General features: G+C 46.9%; 1 protein-coding gene across 2 annotated transcripts in view; it reads right to left on the reverse strand.

Annotated features, from left to right (window-relative positions):
- The window catches only part of LOC144167076 (uncharacterized), a 46960-nt gene that overhangs the window by 2114 nt on the left and 28739 nt on the right, over positions 1–16107 (reverse strand). For both annotated transcript variants that reach the window (XM_077696467.1, XM_077696466.1), the window contains one exon: positions 8841–8876. In XM_077696467.1, coding sequence (XP_077552593.1) covers positions 8841–8876 — 36 coding nt within the window. The remainder of the gene's footprint in view (positions 1–8840; positions 8877–16107) is intronic.

Consider the following 16107-nt stretch of genomic DNA (forward strand, 5'->3'; position numbering starts at 1 on the left):
GATGTTCATTTTCTTGTTTTTCCTTTCTACTGCCTTTAGTGCCCTTGAGAGCTGAACACGAATAGTTCAGTAGAAGATACGCCCCAAAATCTCTCAGAATTATCAAACGATGTACACCCCAAGCAGGAAGCTCCTTCACTAGGTCTGTTTACTGAACGACACCGTTGACTCTAAGCATGGATGTTAAGTTAGCCACACAGAGAGCAACGCAGCAGCGGAGCGCGAGCGGGCGCGGCGGGGGATGCCGTGTCTTCGCTCCATGTAGTTCAGCCCGACGAATATACGGCGTCCTGCCGCGGCCGATTTTCCGCCGCTGGAACTTCCTCGGGGAGGTTTGCTCCATGTATTCCGGCCTAAATCAATTGCCTCTGCCGCAAGTCCCTCGGTTTGTATTCCGTCCTTGCGACAGTTTCTTTATTTCTGATAAACACGGGAGGTTTTAAAGCAAAGCTTTACTACTTCGTCCAGCGATTTCGGGGAGGATGCACAAATGACCTTTTGACCAAAGACACACCTCCAGCGACATACCCCTCGAAGCGCATCGCGTGATTAGCCGGGACGGCGTCGCCACCGCCGCCAACAGCGTCGCCACCGCCGCTGCGGCCGAGGCAGCTCACCACCCCCGTAACCTCCCATGCATGCGGCGCTGGGTCGTTTCAGGCAACGTGACTCGTCTCACGCCCGGAGAAGAGGAACGGTGCGTTCGCCATGAATGAACGCCTCGTTCGCCCGGCCCCCTCCTGTGAGTGTTGCACGTAACCGAACGGCTTTCAGACGTGGACGGAAATACAGCTAACTCAAAGGTTAACCAAGCGAAACCATAACTCAACTAGACAAAGCCACGCTTTTTCTTTGCATACCGAAAAGTAGCGGAGCTAAACCCCAGACAGTTTTTTTTAAACCGTCCGCTACTCTTACAGCTTTTCAGAGAAAAGCTGTAAGGTTTATTTACTCTAAATACTCCCGCACTGATTCTCCCTCACAAATAATGCTTACTAACAATATCCCAAGCCTCGAATCCAGGAGAAAGTGCTTCCGCCTTGATTTCCTTTCTTCACTAAGCAAAGGTGCACTGTCAATTGACCCATCACCGTTCTTGTCACCGTTGTCAACAAGACCTACTAGGCATCACAACCCGAACGCTTTCACCCCATATTTTGCTGCTACTGACACCTTCAAATATTCTTTTTTTCCGCGTACGATACAAGAGTGGAATGAATTACCCCCTGTATAAGTGCCTTGTTTGCTTGTATTGTTTGTATTTTTCTGCATTTTATCTTCTTGTGCCCCCCTGCTTGGACCTAGCCATGGTCTGCAGTATGTATTAAATAAATAAATAAATAAATAAATAAATAAATAAATAAATGTCGAGTATTTGGTTTCAAAGTTCGCAGACCACTTTACCAGCCTTACCGGTGGACCATTTGTTTAACACAGCAGTTCACCAGGCACAAAGTGGAAGGTATTTGCAAACAGGCAAACCGATGGAAGGATGATAATAAAGAAATAAATTGCCCTTCGACAAAATAAACACGTTTTAGGAGAAGCGTACGACCGCCCATTTTTGAGGGTCTAGTCGGTTGATTTCTAACGCAGATATATATTTCTTAAATCATTTTTTTAAAGTTTAATCCCACTTTGATTATCCCAATAATACAGGTTCCTTGGATGGAACAGGTGCGACTGACCTCATTTTTGGCATTTCGCCAAGTTTTATTGCCGAGCTTAAGACACCCGCTACGCGAATGATCAAAGTTGGGCATCCGCGCTAACGTGTGAAATCGAACGTTGTATCACTACGGTGGATGCGAACAGTGGCTCTGCCGCTTGGTAAAAGCCGCTAGGTTGACCTTGGCCGTAGTGACGTGTTTCGAACGCTCTCGCCTGTACCGGCCACACCTTGCGTGTTGCCTAGAAGCGCATTTTATTGGTTGCGCCTTCCCTTTTGTGACCTTGATTGAGTGGCGTCACTGTATGACAAGAGAACCTCGCTCAGCCAAGCTCTTTGGCCGCCTCCGACTCATGCTAAAGGCTTCAAACACCGCCACATTATTTTTCTGATACACCTTCGATACACAGGTTTAGGGTGTTTAGCATTCCATTGCGGGAGTCGACTGCGTCTGGGCGAGAACGGTGTCTCTGTGGCACAGGCTTTACCGTCGCCACCAAGCTTCCTGAACAGACGAAGTGTATTCTCGCGTCTTGATTACAGCAAATGTTACAACAGTGCGCTGGGCGCTTAATGCTTGGTACAGCCGAGAGAAGTAAGCTTTTTTGATGGTGCTTACTATGCTATCCTTCTTAAGCGTTGCTGAGTAGTACGACAAACCACTATTTTTATCAGATGGGTGAGCAAAATGGCCATTCCTACAAGTGCTAAACCTCTCCCAGACGAGTTAATTGGTTTGCAGAGTGTTCTTCGGGCTCCAGCATCTTTCTGGGGACAATAATGTAGGTTGTGGCGGAATTACTACAACCTATTGTACTTATTGTTTCCAAAATATGTACGTGGCCATGAATTCGTTTTATTTGATACCAACTGTCCTCAGTAGATGGCGCCACCAAAATGGTTTCCTGCTTTCAGGTTGTACAGGAGACATCTATAAAATTCTTAAAACAGATAGTTTATTCTGAATCGTTAATCCGAAAGGTAAATATTCAGGCTACTTTAAATGAAATCTAATATCTAAGAGCAACGAAGGTTTGCGTCATTTGTCTTGAGACTAATTCGAGAGATTTCGCTGCTTCTACCACCACGGGCGATAAACCGGAATACGTAAAAACCGCAAACGCTGTGCCAAAACGTGTCCTACCGTTTCCAACGGGAAACAAAATCTCTGGCTTCCAGTAATGCGGTAAACGCTTACGTAAACGCAGTAAACGATATACTAGAACTTCCTATTTTGACCAAACCTTTAAGGTGGAAGGAATGTGCACTCACGCGTTAAATATTTAGGGGAGAAAATGAATTATGCAAACCCCAATGAAATGCTACTGAACGTCCTGAGGGGAAGCCTTCGTCGTAAAAAGATAACCAGCGTGTTGTCGATAACGATAAACTCCCATCCACTCCGTTATGACAACTGGTCCTTGGCACTATAAATCGCAGTACCGAAACTGCTCGACACCAACATTTGAATGGCGTTCTCGACCCCCCGCGATGGCACAGTGGCTAACGCGTTATGCTGCTGAGCCCAAGCACGCGGGTTCGATTCCCGGCCACGGCGGCTGCTTTTCTGATAGAGGAGCAAAGCGGGAACGCCATTGTGCTCAAGATTTAGGCGCACGTTAAATATCCCCAGGTGGTCAAAAATAATCTTGAGCCCACCACAACAGCGCGCCTCATCGCCTCTATAGCGTCGGCTGGTAAAACCTCGTAATCAATCAACAAATGGCGTGCTCTCGTTCAAGGGATGCGGACGTAAACACTTGGAAGTAGCGACAATTGTTGGGGCCCTCCAGAAATCACCCGAAGATTGGTGTTACGAAAGGTCCCGCACTCTGCGATCGATTGTGATACAACAGCTACCCATAGTCAACGGTGTGCAGCAACTCCTAATTCTGCAGCTGCCAAAGAAATAATTCTTCCCTGCCTCCGTCTCCCTGCATCGACTACAGCACCTATCATTGTCGAGGTGAGAAGCATAGCGGAAATTATTAAATCACTGAAACTGCACTCCACCCAGATTCAGGACTCAAAATGCCGTGAGCGTTCGTCTAATACACGTACCAACAATTTAGTCATGCTAAGCGGAATTTTCTAGGACGCATCTATAGCAAATGACCTTCCCGCTGACTTAAAAATTGAGAAGGTGGTTCCTTATACATAGCGGGTCACAGGCATTACCAATTTGATTACAAGACCATCGATTTCGTAGCAAGCCCCGCAAAACCACGGATAACATCAGTATTTAAAATCTGAATAAATTTCTCACGTACAATTAGGTTTCTAAAAGTCACAGCAGAGTTACAGGAAAAAACGCATTGGTGTGAAACGCACCTCATGGCCTTTTCAACGAAAACTTCGCCTCATTTTGGAGAAACGTTCGTTTCTGCCTTCGTTTTAAAGCAAAGCTGATTCGTGGCGTGCGGGACAGCAAACTCCCAACGCGGCGGAGACGGCCGCGGATGGGAGGAGGGGCGGAGGGTTTCACTCATGGAGCACACTGTAGATGGAGCGGCGAATTTACCCACCGTTCCCCGCGCGCCAGTGCCTGCTCGCTGGCAGCGTCGTCAGCGGTACGGCTTTGTCGTCTGCTTTAGCAACGGTTATTTAGGACTGTTCTGGCGTGCTTCGCGTCCATTGCGCGCTACCTTCGCACGGCTTCATTAACCTCTTGGGCATAACCTCCAGGGAAACCCGCACCCGATGGAATTAAGTCGTTGTGCCGCAAACATACGTTAAGGACTTGTTCGCCGGGCGGGAAAACAAAATGTAGAGACACTTACAGACATCTGGCAGCTAGAGAAACGCTACATTTTCCGCACTTCTTGCCACAAATGAGACTTCATTTTTAAATTGGTGAATACCAATTTGGTTGTGTTTTAAGAGGGACTACAAAAGGCAAAAGGAGCAATTGGTTCTCATAAATAGCGATTATAAAATTTCCCTCAGCTTTCTTGCAATTCTCAAACTGACGAAACTAACTAGTTTAAATCGGTATAAATTGGAATCACTAAGCTCACATGCCGAATTGTTTCGGTGTCTGCGCATCAGGCTGGCTAGGTTCCGCTGTCTCACCCTTCGAAAGACGCTCCTCTCCGTTTTCTTTCCCTAGACTCACGACCGGGGTACAGCGGCGACGTCGCCCGCCTCTCTAGCCCGACTGTGACCGACGCTGCTGTTGCGTTGAGGACGCCGCCCCCGCGAATTCCTGGTAACGGTTGGCAGAATCCCTGGTTTCACTCTTTAGAGAGCCACGTGTGCGAATTCAATTGAGGTCGCATGGGCAATTGTGGGTGTCGTTTAAAGCGTTCTTTTCCAAGCACCTTCCCAACGTGGATTGAAGGCAATTTTTTTTTAATGTTGTAGTGGTCCGTATTTCGACTGAAATTATTCTTCCACAAACTGGTTTTGCTAACTTTAACCCAGAACTCCTTGCGGAACTAGCAATTTCTCCTGTTAACCGCTGCCAGTTCGCCTCAGCTAAAATGTTTGCCACAGAGACAAGCGTCGCTCACTCACGTGTTCCAGAAGGCTCGGTATTAGCTGATTCTCCTTTTCTATTTTTAATAACGCTACCTACTGTGGCCTTCTAGCCATTATGTTTGGATTATTCACAGTACAGTTCACCCTCTTATCAAGGCGAGAGCCTGAAATGCATAAGAGAAAAAGCGTCTGCGTCGGGGGCGTGTCGAAACAAAAAACAAAAATACGTCGATAAGCGTGCAGCGCCCCCGCCGAACAGAGGAGAACGAATAATAGTAAGATATTACAACGATAGAAGGATGATGGTACTGGTGAACCAACTAGAGAACAGGGCATGTGATTTGCCGTGCTTGCGAAGTAGGCGAGAGACCCTACGCACATGACACACACCACCGGATTACGGCTGCACGCCACCTCCCTCCCAACGAACTTTGCCCTCTCGCCGCTCCATTAACCGGAGGCGCCGCACTCCCCAACCAGCCCCAACCAGCTCCGCACTCCCCAACCAGCTGTCGAGGGGACGAAAAGAAGATTAGAATGCTGGTGGACGAAACGCAGAGAGGGGAATATTGCCTAGGACAGTTACCAACTGTAACAGGGAAAAGAAAGTATTTCGGGCCTAATAAGCTTTAGTGCCTGCCCTAAGCAGCGCTAGTATTAAACTAAGAGTGTAAAACATGGTTATATTATACCTTTTGGTAAGATGACATGTCATCACCCCGCTTCAAAGGGGAAACCAATAGCAATCATCATCATCATCATCAGCCAAGTCGCTTTGCGCGAATCACGGATGCACTGCTTGCACGCACTGTCGCCGCTTCCGCTACTCTCAGCAGCGTGAAAGCTCGCACTGTTGACACTGCCAACAGTAAGACATTTACTACTTGGGGAAACGTTACTCGGGAATATTTAACGGGCATTGTCCTGAACTTTCGCATTCCTGCTCTAAGGCGGCCTTAAGTGTTTCTGGAGAATTGTTTTGCCAATCTGTCGACTATCATCGTTTCCGACGCTCATTTCCTCTCCAATTACAACAGGTCTAAGCTTCCTGCAAACAAAACAAGACAGGGCATCAGCTCACAGCTTTAAGAAAAGAACTGCAGAACACGGGGTCCTGCCCGGCTCTGGTTCTGGTATGTCCGCTAGCATTGATTATTCAGACATAATAAATTGTACCATATGGTTCCTGGTTGCGTTTGTGTAGCCTGTTCATTGTGGTTAGTATATTCCGCCCAAAACAACTGATACAGTTAAACCTGGATGTAACGAATTTGAAAAAAGTTCGCAAATTTTCGTTACATCCAGGTTTTCGTTACATGCAGTTTTCAAGTAAACACCAGGGAAATCATCACGAACACCAAAAAAAACATGCGGCAGATGCCGATTTAGCGCAACTTACCTCAAATGTTTATTTAACACAAAAAAACTGCGTTATTTTCGCCTATGTCTTTCGCGTCAAAGACGACGCAACGCGGCGGTCCAGAGAAACGAACTCCTCCAATGCTTCCTCATCATCCTGCGAGCCGACGTGACGGCGCAGCACGTCCAGCGCATCCAAGACCTCCTTTGCTGTAGGCAACGGGAATGTATCCGCCTCTGACGAACCTTCATCATCGCCGCGATCTCTAACAGTTTCTACAAGTGCCACATCCGACATTTCTTCTGTAGACACAGCATCACTGTCAGCGTACAAAAAGTCATCGAGTGCAACGTCGTCGGGTGCTCCACCATTCGCGCGAAGTGCATCCCACGCTTCGGTGACGTCGGGTGGGTTTGAAGGTTCCTGGGGTTCTTCTTCATCGACTTCAGTTTCTGTTACCGCGGACACCCGGGCGTTCCTGAAGCAATTTGCGACTGTGTGCGCTTTTACTTCCTGCCAGGAAGCAGCAAGCATCTCAATCGCTTGGTAAATGTCGATTTTTGTCGGTCGTTCCAAGCGTATATCCAAGAGGATCTTCTGTATGATGCGACGACGATAGCAACACTTGAAGCTGTTTATGACCCCTTTATCTAACGGCTGTATTAGGGAAGTGCAATTCGCAGGGAAGTACTGCAGCTCGATGTTGGATAGCTGAAGGTCTTCGATGTGGTGCGCGGAGCAGTTGTCAAGCAATAGGCATATTTGGCGACCCTGACGCTTGACATCTTCGTTGAATGCCTTCAGCCATTCGCTAAAGATTTGTCGGGTCATCCAGGCCTTCGAATTGGCCACGTACTTGACAGGCATCCGCTTCGTGCCTTTGAAACACCTTGGCCGGGCATTTCTTCCAATAACTAATGGCATCCTTTTGTCGCTGCCATCACTGTTAGCACAAAGCAAAACCGTTACACGGAGTTTGCTCAGCTTGCCGCCTCGACAATCGTCCCCTTTGAGCGCCAGCGTGCGATTCGGCAACATCTGGTAGAACAACGCAGTTTCATCGGCGTTGTACAAGTCCGCTACCTCATAGCGCTTCAAGATGTCAGGCAGCTTCTCGACCACCCACGAGGCAGAGGCATCGCTGTCAGCGGATGCGGACTCACCGCTAATCACTCTACCGACGACACCGTGCCGGCTCTTGAATCCTTGCAACCAGCCGTTACTTGCCTTGAAATCGCCATGGCCAAGAATACACGCAAAATCCTTGGCTTTCTGTTGCAGGATTGCACCACTTATGGGCACGTTTCGCGCCCGTGTGTCCAGAAACCAGGTAAAGACAGCCTTGTCCACATCAGCGTAAGTTGACGTCTTGAGCCTTTTCTTCTTCGAACTCGTTCCCGACTCCACAGCGTCGCGGATGCTGTCTTTCGAATGCAATATCGTCGACAGGGAACTGGCTGGGATATTAAATCGAGCAGCAACGTCCTTCCTCTTCTCACCCGCGGAAACCGCATTTACAATCGCAAGTTTGTCTTCAAGAGACAAAACCTTGCGCTTCCTCGGCACGGAGCTCATTTTCACAGCGAGCGCTCACAACGATACCCACGACGTCGCCGCGCTCAGAATGCGCTACGCCTAACAACAGAACACCTACCGGACCAGCCTAACCAGAGTGCGCTCGCCCGTTCGGCACGGCAGCGCCACCAGACGTCACAAAACATCGATGCTCGCATGGATGGCACGCACTTGCTTGCTGCAATCGTATGCGTTCTACCCGCCATCTTGCCCCATATTTTTTCCCCTATTATATAGAACTTGCGCGTTGTATTTACAAATTTTTAGTAGTGTTACGGCTCAAAATCATAAATGATCAGTGCCGCGAATTCGTTACATTCAGGTCGATTACCGCAACACCTTCGTTACGTGGAGGTCACAAATACATGGACTTCTATGGAGATGGTGTTGGGGATTGGAAAAAATTTGTTAAATCCAGGAATTCGTTACATGGAGGTTCGTTACATCCAGGTTTAACTGTATTATAACATGGGTGAAGCCCTACAACATTAAGTTATTACTCGCCTACATTAGTTTTGTAGTATGCAGATCTACATGAGAGTGACGGGGCTGTAGGCGGGGAGCAAACGCACACTACTTAGCAGCCCGGAAGAACTATGAAGCCTTGTCTTCAAGATGTCGCCCTCTTCCCACCTCGCCATTCTTAATACAATCCAGCGCTCATAACTCCCCTCTCCACAAAATAGTCTCGTTAGAGCCACCTCTCCCATCTCGGCTACTCGGCTTTATATATGAGGTCAATACAGATCTACTTGCCTTCGGGCCTGGAAATCCGGGACGTCCATCTTGCCCCTGCAAGTAGAGAGGGCAATAATTTACACAATAAACACTGATTAGAGCTTATCGCAAAACGCAATGTGTTAGATACACTCCGATACAGGCTGATGAAGTATCGGCGCTTCTTGGCACGTACTGCGTACTATGCAACATCGCCGTATGAATAACCTTTCGGGCTTCCGATGGTTTTGCTAGTGCTTCCCAGCAGATGACTTGTGGGTGGTCTTTATCCACTAGCAAGCCAAACGAATATATTCTTTCGAGTCGGCGACATTTGTTGGGCCATTAAAGAATGCAGTAATGTGGGCGCCGTGAAGTTCTTATGGCAAAATGTTTTCGTTGGCCAACATTTTCGGTTTCGGTGATACAATGACAGTCCGGTGCAGGCAATCCAAAACGTTTGTGTCATACTGTCAGCGGGGTACGAATTAGTAAGGATCGGAAATATCTTGGTTCATAAATCGGAAACGACGCCCAATCTTCCGATCAAAACCGTTTATTGCTCAAACAGCGTTGTGTACTAGGAACACCGATTGACATGAAAAACATTGCTCGTCAACAATTCAAAATTCCATATCGCAGTACAACAAAAACTATAGAATTAACTTATAAATTTAACCCGTATTTCGCGTGAGCTTATTTGTTTTCGTTTCTGCCGTCGTTATTCGCCAACATACTCTTCCATTCTCTGTATTATTTCTCATCGTATCATTTGTTCAATTATATATAGAGAGCTTCACTGGGGAGAGCCCCACGGCGTTATCTGTGGTAGCGTAACCACCACTTTGAGCACTCCAGCCAGCAACCCGACGCGGTGACTATTTTGGGTGTAGGCCTAGCAACGCGTTTTTTTTTCCTTTTTGCTCACGTGGCATTTCTATCTGTGACCTCAAATGACGTGATCCCCAGCCAAGAACTTGGAGATGCGAAACAATTTCACGTGCCATCGGGAAATGAATATGCAGGCAGTTAGAGCTAGCTTCGTACAACCCCGACACCGTAGATGTGGATCAACCAAGTGAGGGCACGCAGCCTCACGGTTAGAAGCGGCAGCGCTATTCTTCCAGCAGGATGCTGGTTCTCCCGCAAACGATTAAGAGGAAATGCAAGTTTTTCTACGAACTCCTGCCCCAAATTTTACAGCGGTTATGCTTATGGTAACGCGTTGCTGGGAATGGAGGCGCACTTCTGGCCAGTGGTTTTAAAGGCTGCGTGCAAAACAGCATAGAAAACGGGGAAGCGCAGGTTACGTAAGTTGTCACGGAAACAATGCAGTGTAAAGGACAACCACACTGAAATTTTACCTCCGTCGATTTCAGATAAACGTACAGTACGTGCCATCAGTCAACCGGGACATGACTGGTAGGCCGGCGAAATACCTGGTTAAATAATTGGACGCGTTTAAAATAGCTCCGTCGCAAGCGACGCTGCGCCTGCCAGCGGATCGCGAAAGCAGCTGATACGGAAGTGGCACTGTAGGCGCCCCTCCGCTTTTTCCTACGGCCAGCCAGGAGAACAGGTAGAGTCCGGTGGGCGCGGGCTAGGACGAAGCGCTGCGCGCAGGGTCGCTCCGGCCGGCCGGTCGCATGCTGCCGCTCGCTCGCCCGCTGGGCCGGCTGGAGCTAGAGCACTGCACGGGCCTGATTTTAAGGCCCGAGCCCCACCGTGGTCCGTAAAACCTAGCCCAGACCCGGCCCGGGCCCGGGCATTCGTAAGTGAGCCTGGCCCGGGCCAGGCCCGGGCCCGTCGTCTCAAGCCCAGGCCCGGCCCGGGCCCGGTCATTTAATTTTGAGCCTAGGGAGGGCCCGCGCGTATGTCACCAGGACCACTTTTTGACGCTGATGAAAATTTGTTTATTATATTTGGTTCAGCGTCTTCGTAGCGGGTAATCAGACGGAGAATCTAGTCTGTACAATCACGTCATGAAGGGAAACGCAAAACATAAGGGTTTAAAGTGCACGTAGTTTAGCTTACAACGTCTGCAGTTCACGTCACATCGACGTCATAATAGCTCGTATTCTTGCACAAGAGACACCTTCACCTTTTGTTGTCTCGGCCACATGTTGGTATCGCTAAAAATTTTTGATCCACATTTTATGTACGTGCGTTGAAATATTTCACCTCCAGTGGTTGTTAAGCAGTGGTTTCTTTATCCCGCGAGTTCGATTCCCCGCGGCCGCAGCCGCATTTCAATTGGCGCGACATCTAAAACGCGTGTACATAGACATAGGCGCACAGCTCCAGGTTGTCTGAATTAATTCCTTCCCCGCTAGGGCGTTCCCTGTTACCGCATCTTTGTTATGTTGTACACCAAAATATAAAATCTTGATGGAGTGCATAAAATGTCAATAAAATTACAGCGTAGTGACTATCAGACCTAGCAAAACACGTTTTTAAAACAATGCGTACAAGTAACATCAAGAAGCGCTCAAAAATAAACTAAGAATATTCATTCTAATGGTCTTTTCTACACTTAAAGGGACCCTGCAACACTTGCCATCGACTACTAGTAATGTGTTTTGGGATAAAGTCTATTGTCCCAGAAATCTCCTCCCGCAAGAATTATGAAAATCCGTTCACAATTAACGAAACTACGCGCGATGAGAAATTGCGCATAATCGTTCCCTCTCAACTCCACCGCGGAACTCGACGAAAGCTGCGCGCTCTCTCCCGGAGAGGGGGGCGGCTCGCGGCGTTCTCTTCGGCGGCCTTCGATATATGACATGCCGGGTAGTTTTCTCCTTTTCTCCTCAACGCGGAGGGGCCTATTTCCGGTCTGGTGCCGCAAAAAAGCAGGCATGGGTGCCTGCTCGCAAGTGCGCGCTCGGGCTCGTAGGGCGTTTTTGAAGCAATAAACGTTTGTAGTCGAGTGGTCCCGTTGAAAAGGAAGTATTGAGCTCATCACTCAAACTCCGTGCGCACTCAAAACACAAAAGAAACGGCAAAACTGTGCCTACAGGTTCAGGCATAGAAGAGGTTCGTACACAGCGATGACGACGACGGAAATGGGAGAATCTAGCCGCGAAGTTGACCAGTGGCAGCCGATCGGGCAGCCATGGCCTATGTGACGTCCCTTAGGCCATGCATAATGAGGACAACTGAAGAGAGAGCGGTTGGTTTTTCCGCGTCTTTCACATCGATTTGCGCGCTCACCGCTTCACGTGCACGTGTAATATTTGGCTCAGGTATTCCTGGCAGTGTAATCTAAACGTCGCGCAGGTTTACTTGCACTGCTCAAAGAGTGTTGCAGGGTCCCTTTAACGCCAGAACTATTAACGGCCGGGCCTATGAGTTGAAGCCCAAGCCCGGCTCTGGCCCGCGACATTGAGCCCGGGCCGGCGCGGGCTCGCCGTTAACCTCCTTCGAGCGGCCCGGCCCGGCCCGCGGGCCGGGTTGGGCCCGGGCTTTAGGGCCGGCCCGGGCCCGTGCAGTGCTCTAGCTTGCGCGTCAGCACCCGGGCCTTAATGGCAGCTCTCTTCGCGATTTCGCTTTCAATATCTTTGATTTTCGACCATCGTTTGCCCCGCGGAGACGCGTATTTCAGCTGCCATATTTTGTATCTTGCAGTATTTTTAGGCAGACTGAACGAAAATAACGTTTTCAAAAGATTAAAATTTTGAGTTCAGTTGGCTAACCAAATTCTCAGATTTTGGAGTCACAGACTTCCACAGCAAATACAATGTGTATTGTTTACAGGCCTACAGCGCGATATTTTAAAGGTTTTTCTGCCATTATTGACAAAGTATCTCTTTGGGATTACCGCATAATGCTGTAATATTTTTGGTAACGATAAATTGTAGACATGCTGGTACTTGCGTATAAAAAATGAGCTTGAACTTTCTTTTATTAAAGCGATACGTAACGTATTGACCACTCTGAATTCAGTTTTTTTCTTTCTTTCTACAAGCTCCGACTAGTGCTTATTGGTGGGTGGAGCTCGAAAGTGCGGCTTTTCGTCCGACCACCTTTGTTCCATCTACATTACGCAGAAAATGATTGATTGATTGATTGATTGATTGATTGATTGATTGATTGATTGATTGATTGATTGATTTTTCTTATGTTCATGGTTTTTATTTATTTATTTATTTGTTTATTTTCAAGAGGTTAAAGTACATTCACACTCAGGAGGAGGGCGAGAGGCTACAGCCTGACGAGGCCCTTTCTTCCAAAGTAACTTGCACCGAAGTCGGGAGCAGCACACATCAGGAAACCAAATAAAAAAAAGAAAAATAGATACTGTATTTTCTTATATTATGCAGAAAAGGAACAACATAGCTGGCACAATTTTCGAAGCCCAAAAAGAAAGAAAACGCTATCGTAAAAGGAATACAAAAATACACATACACATACCATACACTAACATTTTACCGCAATAATTTACAAATCAGCAGAAAAAAGAAAAAAGAGTGACATGCACGCGTTTAGTAGAGCCACACAGCTCAATTAAAAGTGAAAGCACAACAACCAAGACAAGTTTAATACAGAAAGTTGCTCAATTTAAACATAAAAACAAGCATTACTAAATTAACACAAACGTAACACTCTTTCCAAGAAAATTATACTGTCTGCTAACGCATTATAAACGGGACGTATTATTGTAACAATATCTTAAATTAAGCAAATTTTTTGAACAGTTTTATGGATTTAAACTCTTTAATCTGCTCTTCAATCTCCTCGTTATTATTTAAAAAGTCTATGACCTGATATTGCGGCAACTGAATGTCACAACTTGTTCTAATTCTCGGCTTTCTATAATGTTTACTTCTTAAGGGGTACACTGTCTGAGGTGAAGGTTCTAGATTCGGAAATAGGTCGGGGTATTCATAAAACATGTGATGGATATCCTGCCGGCAACTTAAATTAACTAAATCGTGGATTTTTAGAATGCCCAAGCTTCTCCAATGTTGTTCTGTACTTTCTCTATAGGATAGATTCGCAATAGCCCTGATAGCTTTTTTTGTAGTACAAGTAAAGCATTCACATTTGAATTTGCAGTATTGCCCTATATCAGACGACGATAGTGCAAGAGGTACTGCACAAGAGCGAAACACAACTGCTCATTAAGCCAACAGGGTAACAAACACTTTAGTTTCCATAAAATGCGGACAGAACGCGATAACTTCGTACATGTGTGTTTACATGATCATTCCATGACAATGTATTATTGAAAATAACACCCAAGATAACGTATTCAGGGGACCACTTCAAGAATGGATTCCCGAAATATAATCACTGGAGAAAAATTGATTGATTGATTGATTGATTGATTGATTGATTGATTGATTGATTGATTGATTGATTGATTGATTGATCGATCGATCGATCGAGAGAGTGAGTGAGTGAGTGAGTGAGTGAGTGAGTGAGTGAGTGAGTGAGTGAGTGAGTGAGTGAGTGAGTGAGTGAGTGAGTGAGTGAGTGAGTGAGTGAGTGAGTGAGTGAGTGAGTGAGTGAGTGAGTGAGTGAGTGAGTGAGTGAGTGAGTGAGTGAGTGAGCGAGTTTCTGAAGACGGCCCTTCCTGACCTTTTCGCAACAACCCTGAGCCGTCGCTGAATTACTAGTGATGTATACCTACAGTTGCTGCTGACCATTTTGTCATACCGTTGACCATAGTAAACATCAGGGTAGTTCAGGGAGCTTCGCAAAGGCATACTGGTGTGCTTGTTACCGAGAGGCCAGTTTACAAATTTCAGCTCACGGTAGAACATAACTTCAGGAAGCCTAGATTATTGAACTAGCTCATTACAAATTAATTACCAATGAAGATACATTCGGTTGTCACGAGGCCAGCACGGTCTGGATCACCCGCACTAGAGTATATGCGATAACGTACCAAAACAATTTCTCTAAACCATATGAAAATAGTATGGCTCCAAAATTGTATCTATACATCAGGAAGCATCGAAATAGGCTCACCCCTAAGCTAAAGAAGCCTGTTATCCCTGTTTTTGCAATATTCCGAAAATAAAACACAATGCGGTCCGATTCCATATGGTATAAGCAATATCCTCTTCTTTATAGCAAGAGAATCCAACAAACACCAACGGATTGAAATACAAAGACAAGCCTGCACTAGACGGGTTGGCAACAATGTTTTTTTAACAGCAAATGCTGTTTACAACAGTTAAGAGACAAATATAGACGTAGACGTTAGACGTAGACGTGTCAGACATGTTAGACGTAGAAGATAAACATTACTTGCGAGAAACAGCGTCCATGACATTTTCCGGTCGGCCTTAGGCTCATTTATTTCCTCGTTCATTTAATGGTTCCTTCTGCCCACAGAACATTACTTCAACTACGATGACCTTCGTTTGACTCAAAGCTTGCTTTGGGCCAAGCCCATTGATATCACCTGACTTGGATACCTCCGACACAATATTTCTGTAACACCTACTGCAATTAAACTTTTCACCATCGAAATCTTAGGCCCTCCTTTATGGTTATACGGTTGTGGTGCAAGAATCGTCATAAAGCTTTGATGTCGCAGTAATATAACCCACACAAAAGTAAGCCATCCGCTTCATCTGCCAAAGATGAGGTCGCATTATTTCCCGTTCTAACTATCCCACGTTTAAGTCCAATATCTGGTATGCACGACTTATTAGGCTTCAATTTCCTCTACCCTTGAAATATCCACGGCAGTTTCCGTCATTACAAAAGTATCTTGAGGGTGCACAACCATCTTAAATTCACAACACGAGTCAACACGCGCTAAAAGTTAGACCGTTTTACCCCAAAACTCTTCCGCTTAAAGGGGTCATGCAGACAAAACACAAGTTTGGTTTGTCGCTACCAGCGCAGAGACAACTAGCCGCGGCAGCGTTTGGGCTCTAACTGTTTTTTATTTCTCCAGACAGACACACAGACAGACATTGAACTTTATTAGGTCCGGAAGGTCTAACCTAGCGGCCCAGGGGACCGTCCAGAGTAGACGCGGGCCGCACCTGCGCGGGTGGCGGGAGGTTTAGGACCTCCGCCCTAACGCAGGCCTTCTGGACAGCCCGCAGTTGAGTGTAGTATTCTTCGCTGTGGAGGACCATGGCCCATTCTTCCTGTGTGATGAGTTCGGCGTCTTCTTGTAACGCCGGGCACTGCCATAGCATGTCGTCTAAGTTACAGTAAGCTGCGTCGCAGAGGGGACAGTGAGGGTCAATGTCTGGGTGAAATAAGCTAAACCGGCTCCTGGCTGGGAAGGAACCGGTCTGAAGCATTCTAAAGGCTCCTGACTGTGGATGTGTGAGAG

Source organism: Haemaphysalis longicornis, unplaced genomic scaffold, assembly GCF_048455015.1.
Source record: "Haemaphysalis longicornis isolate Haplotype H1 unplaced genomic scaffold, Haemaphysalis longicornis Haplotype H1 scaffold_2, whole genome shotgun sequence".
Taxonomy (NCBI): domain Eukaryota; kingdom Metazoa; phylum Arthropoda; class Arachnida; order Ixodida; family Ixodidae; genus Haemaphysalis; species Haemaphysalis longicornis.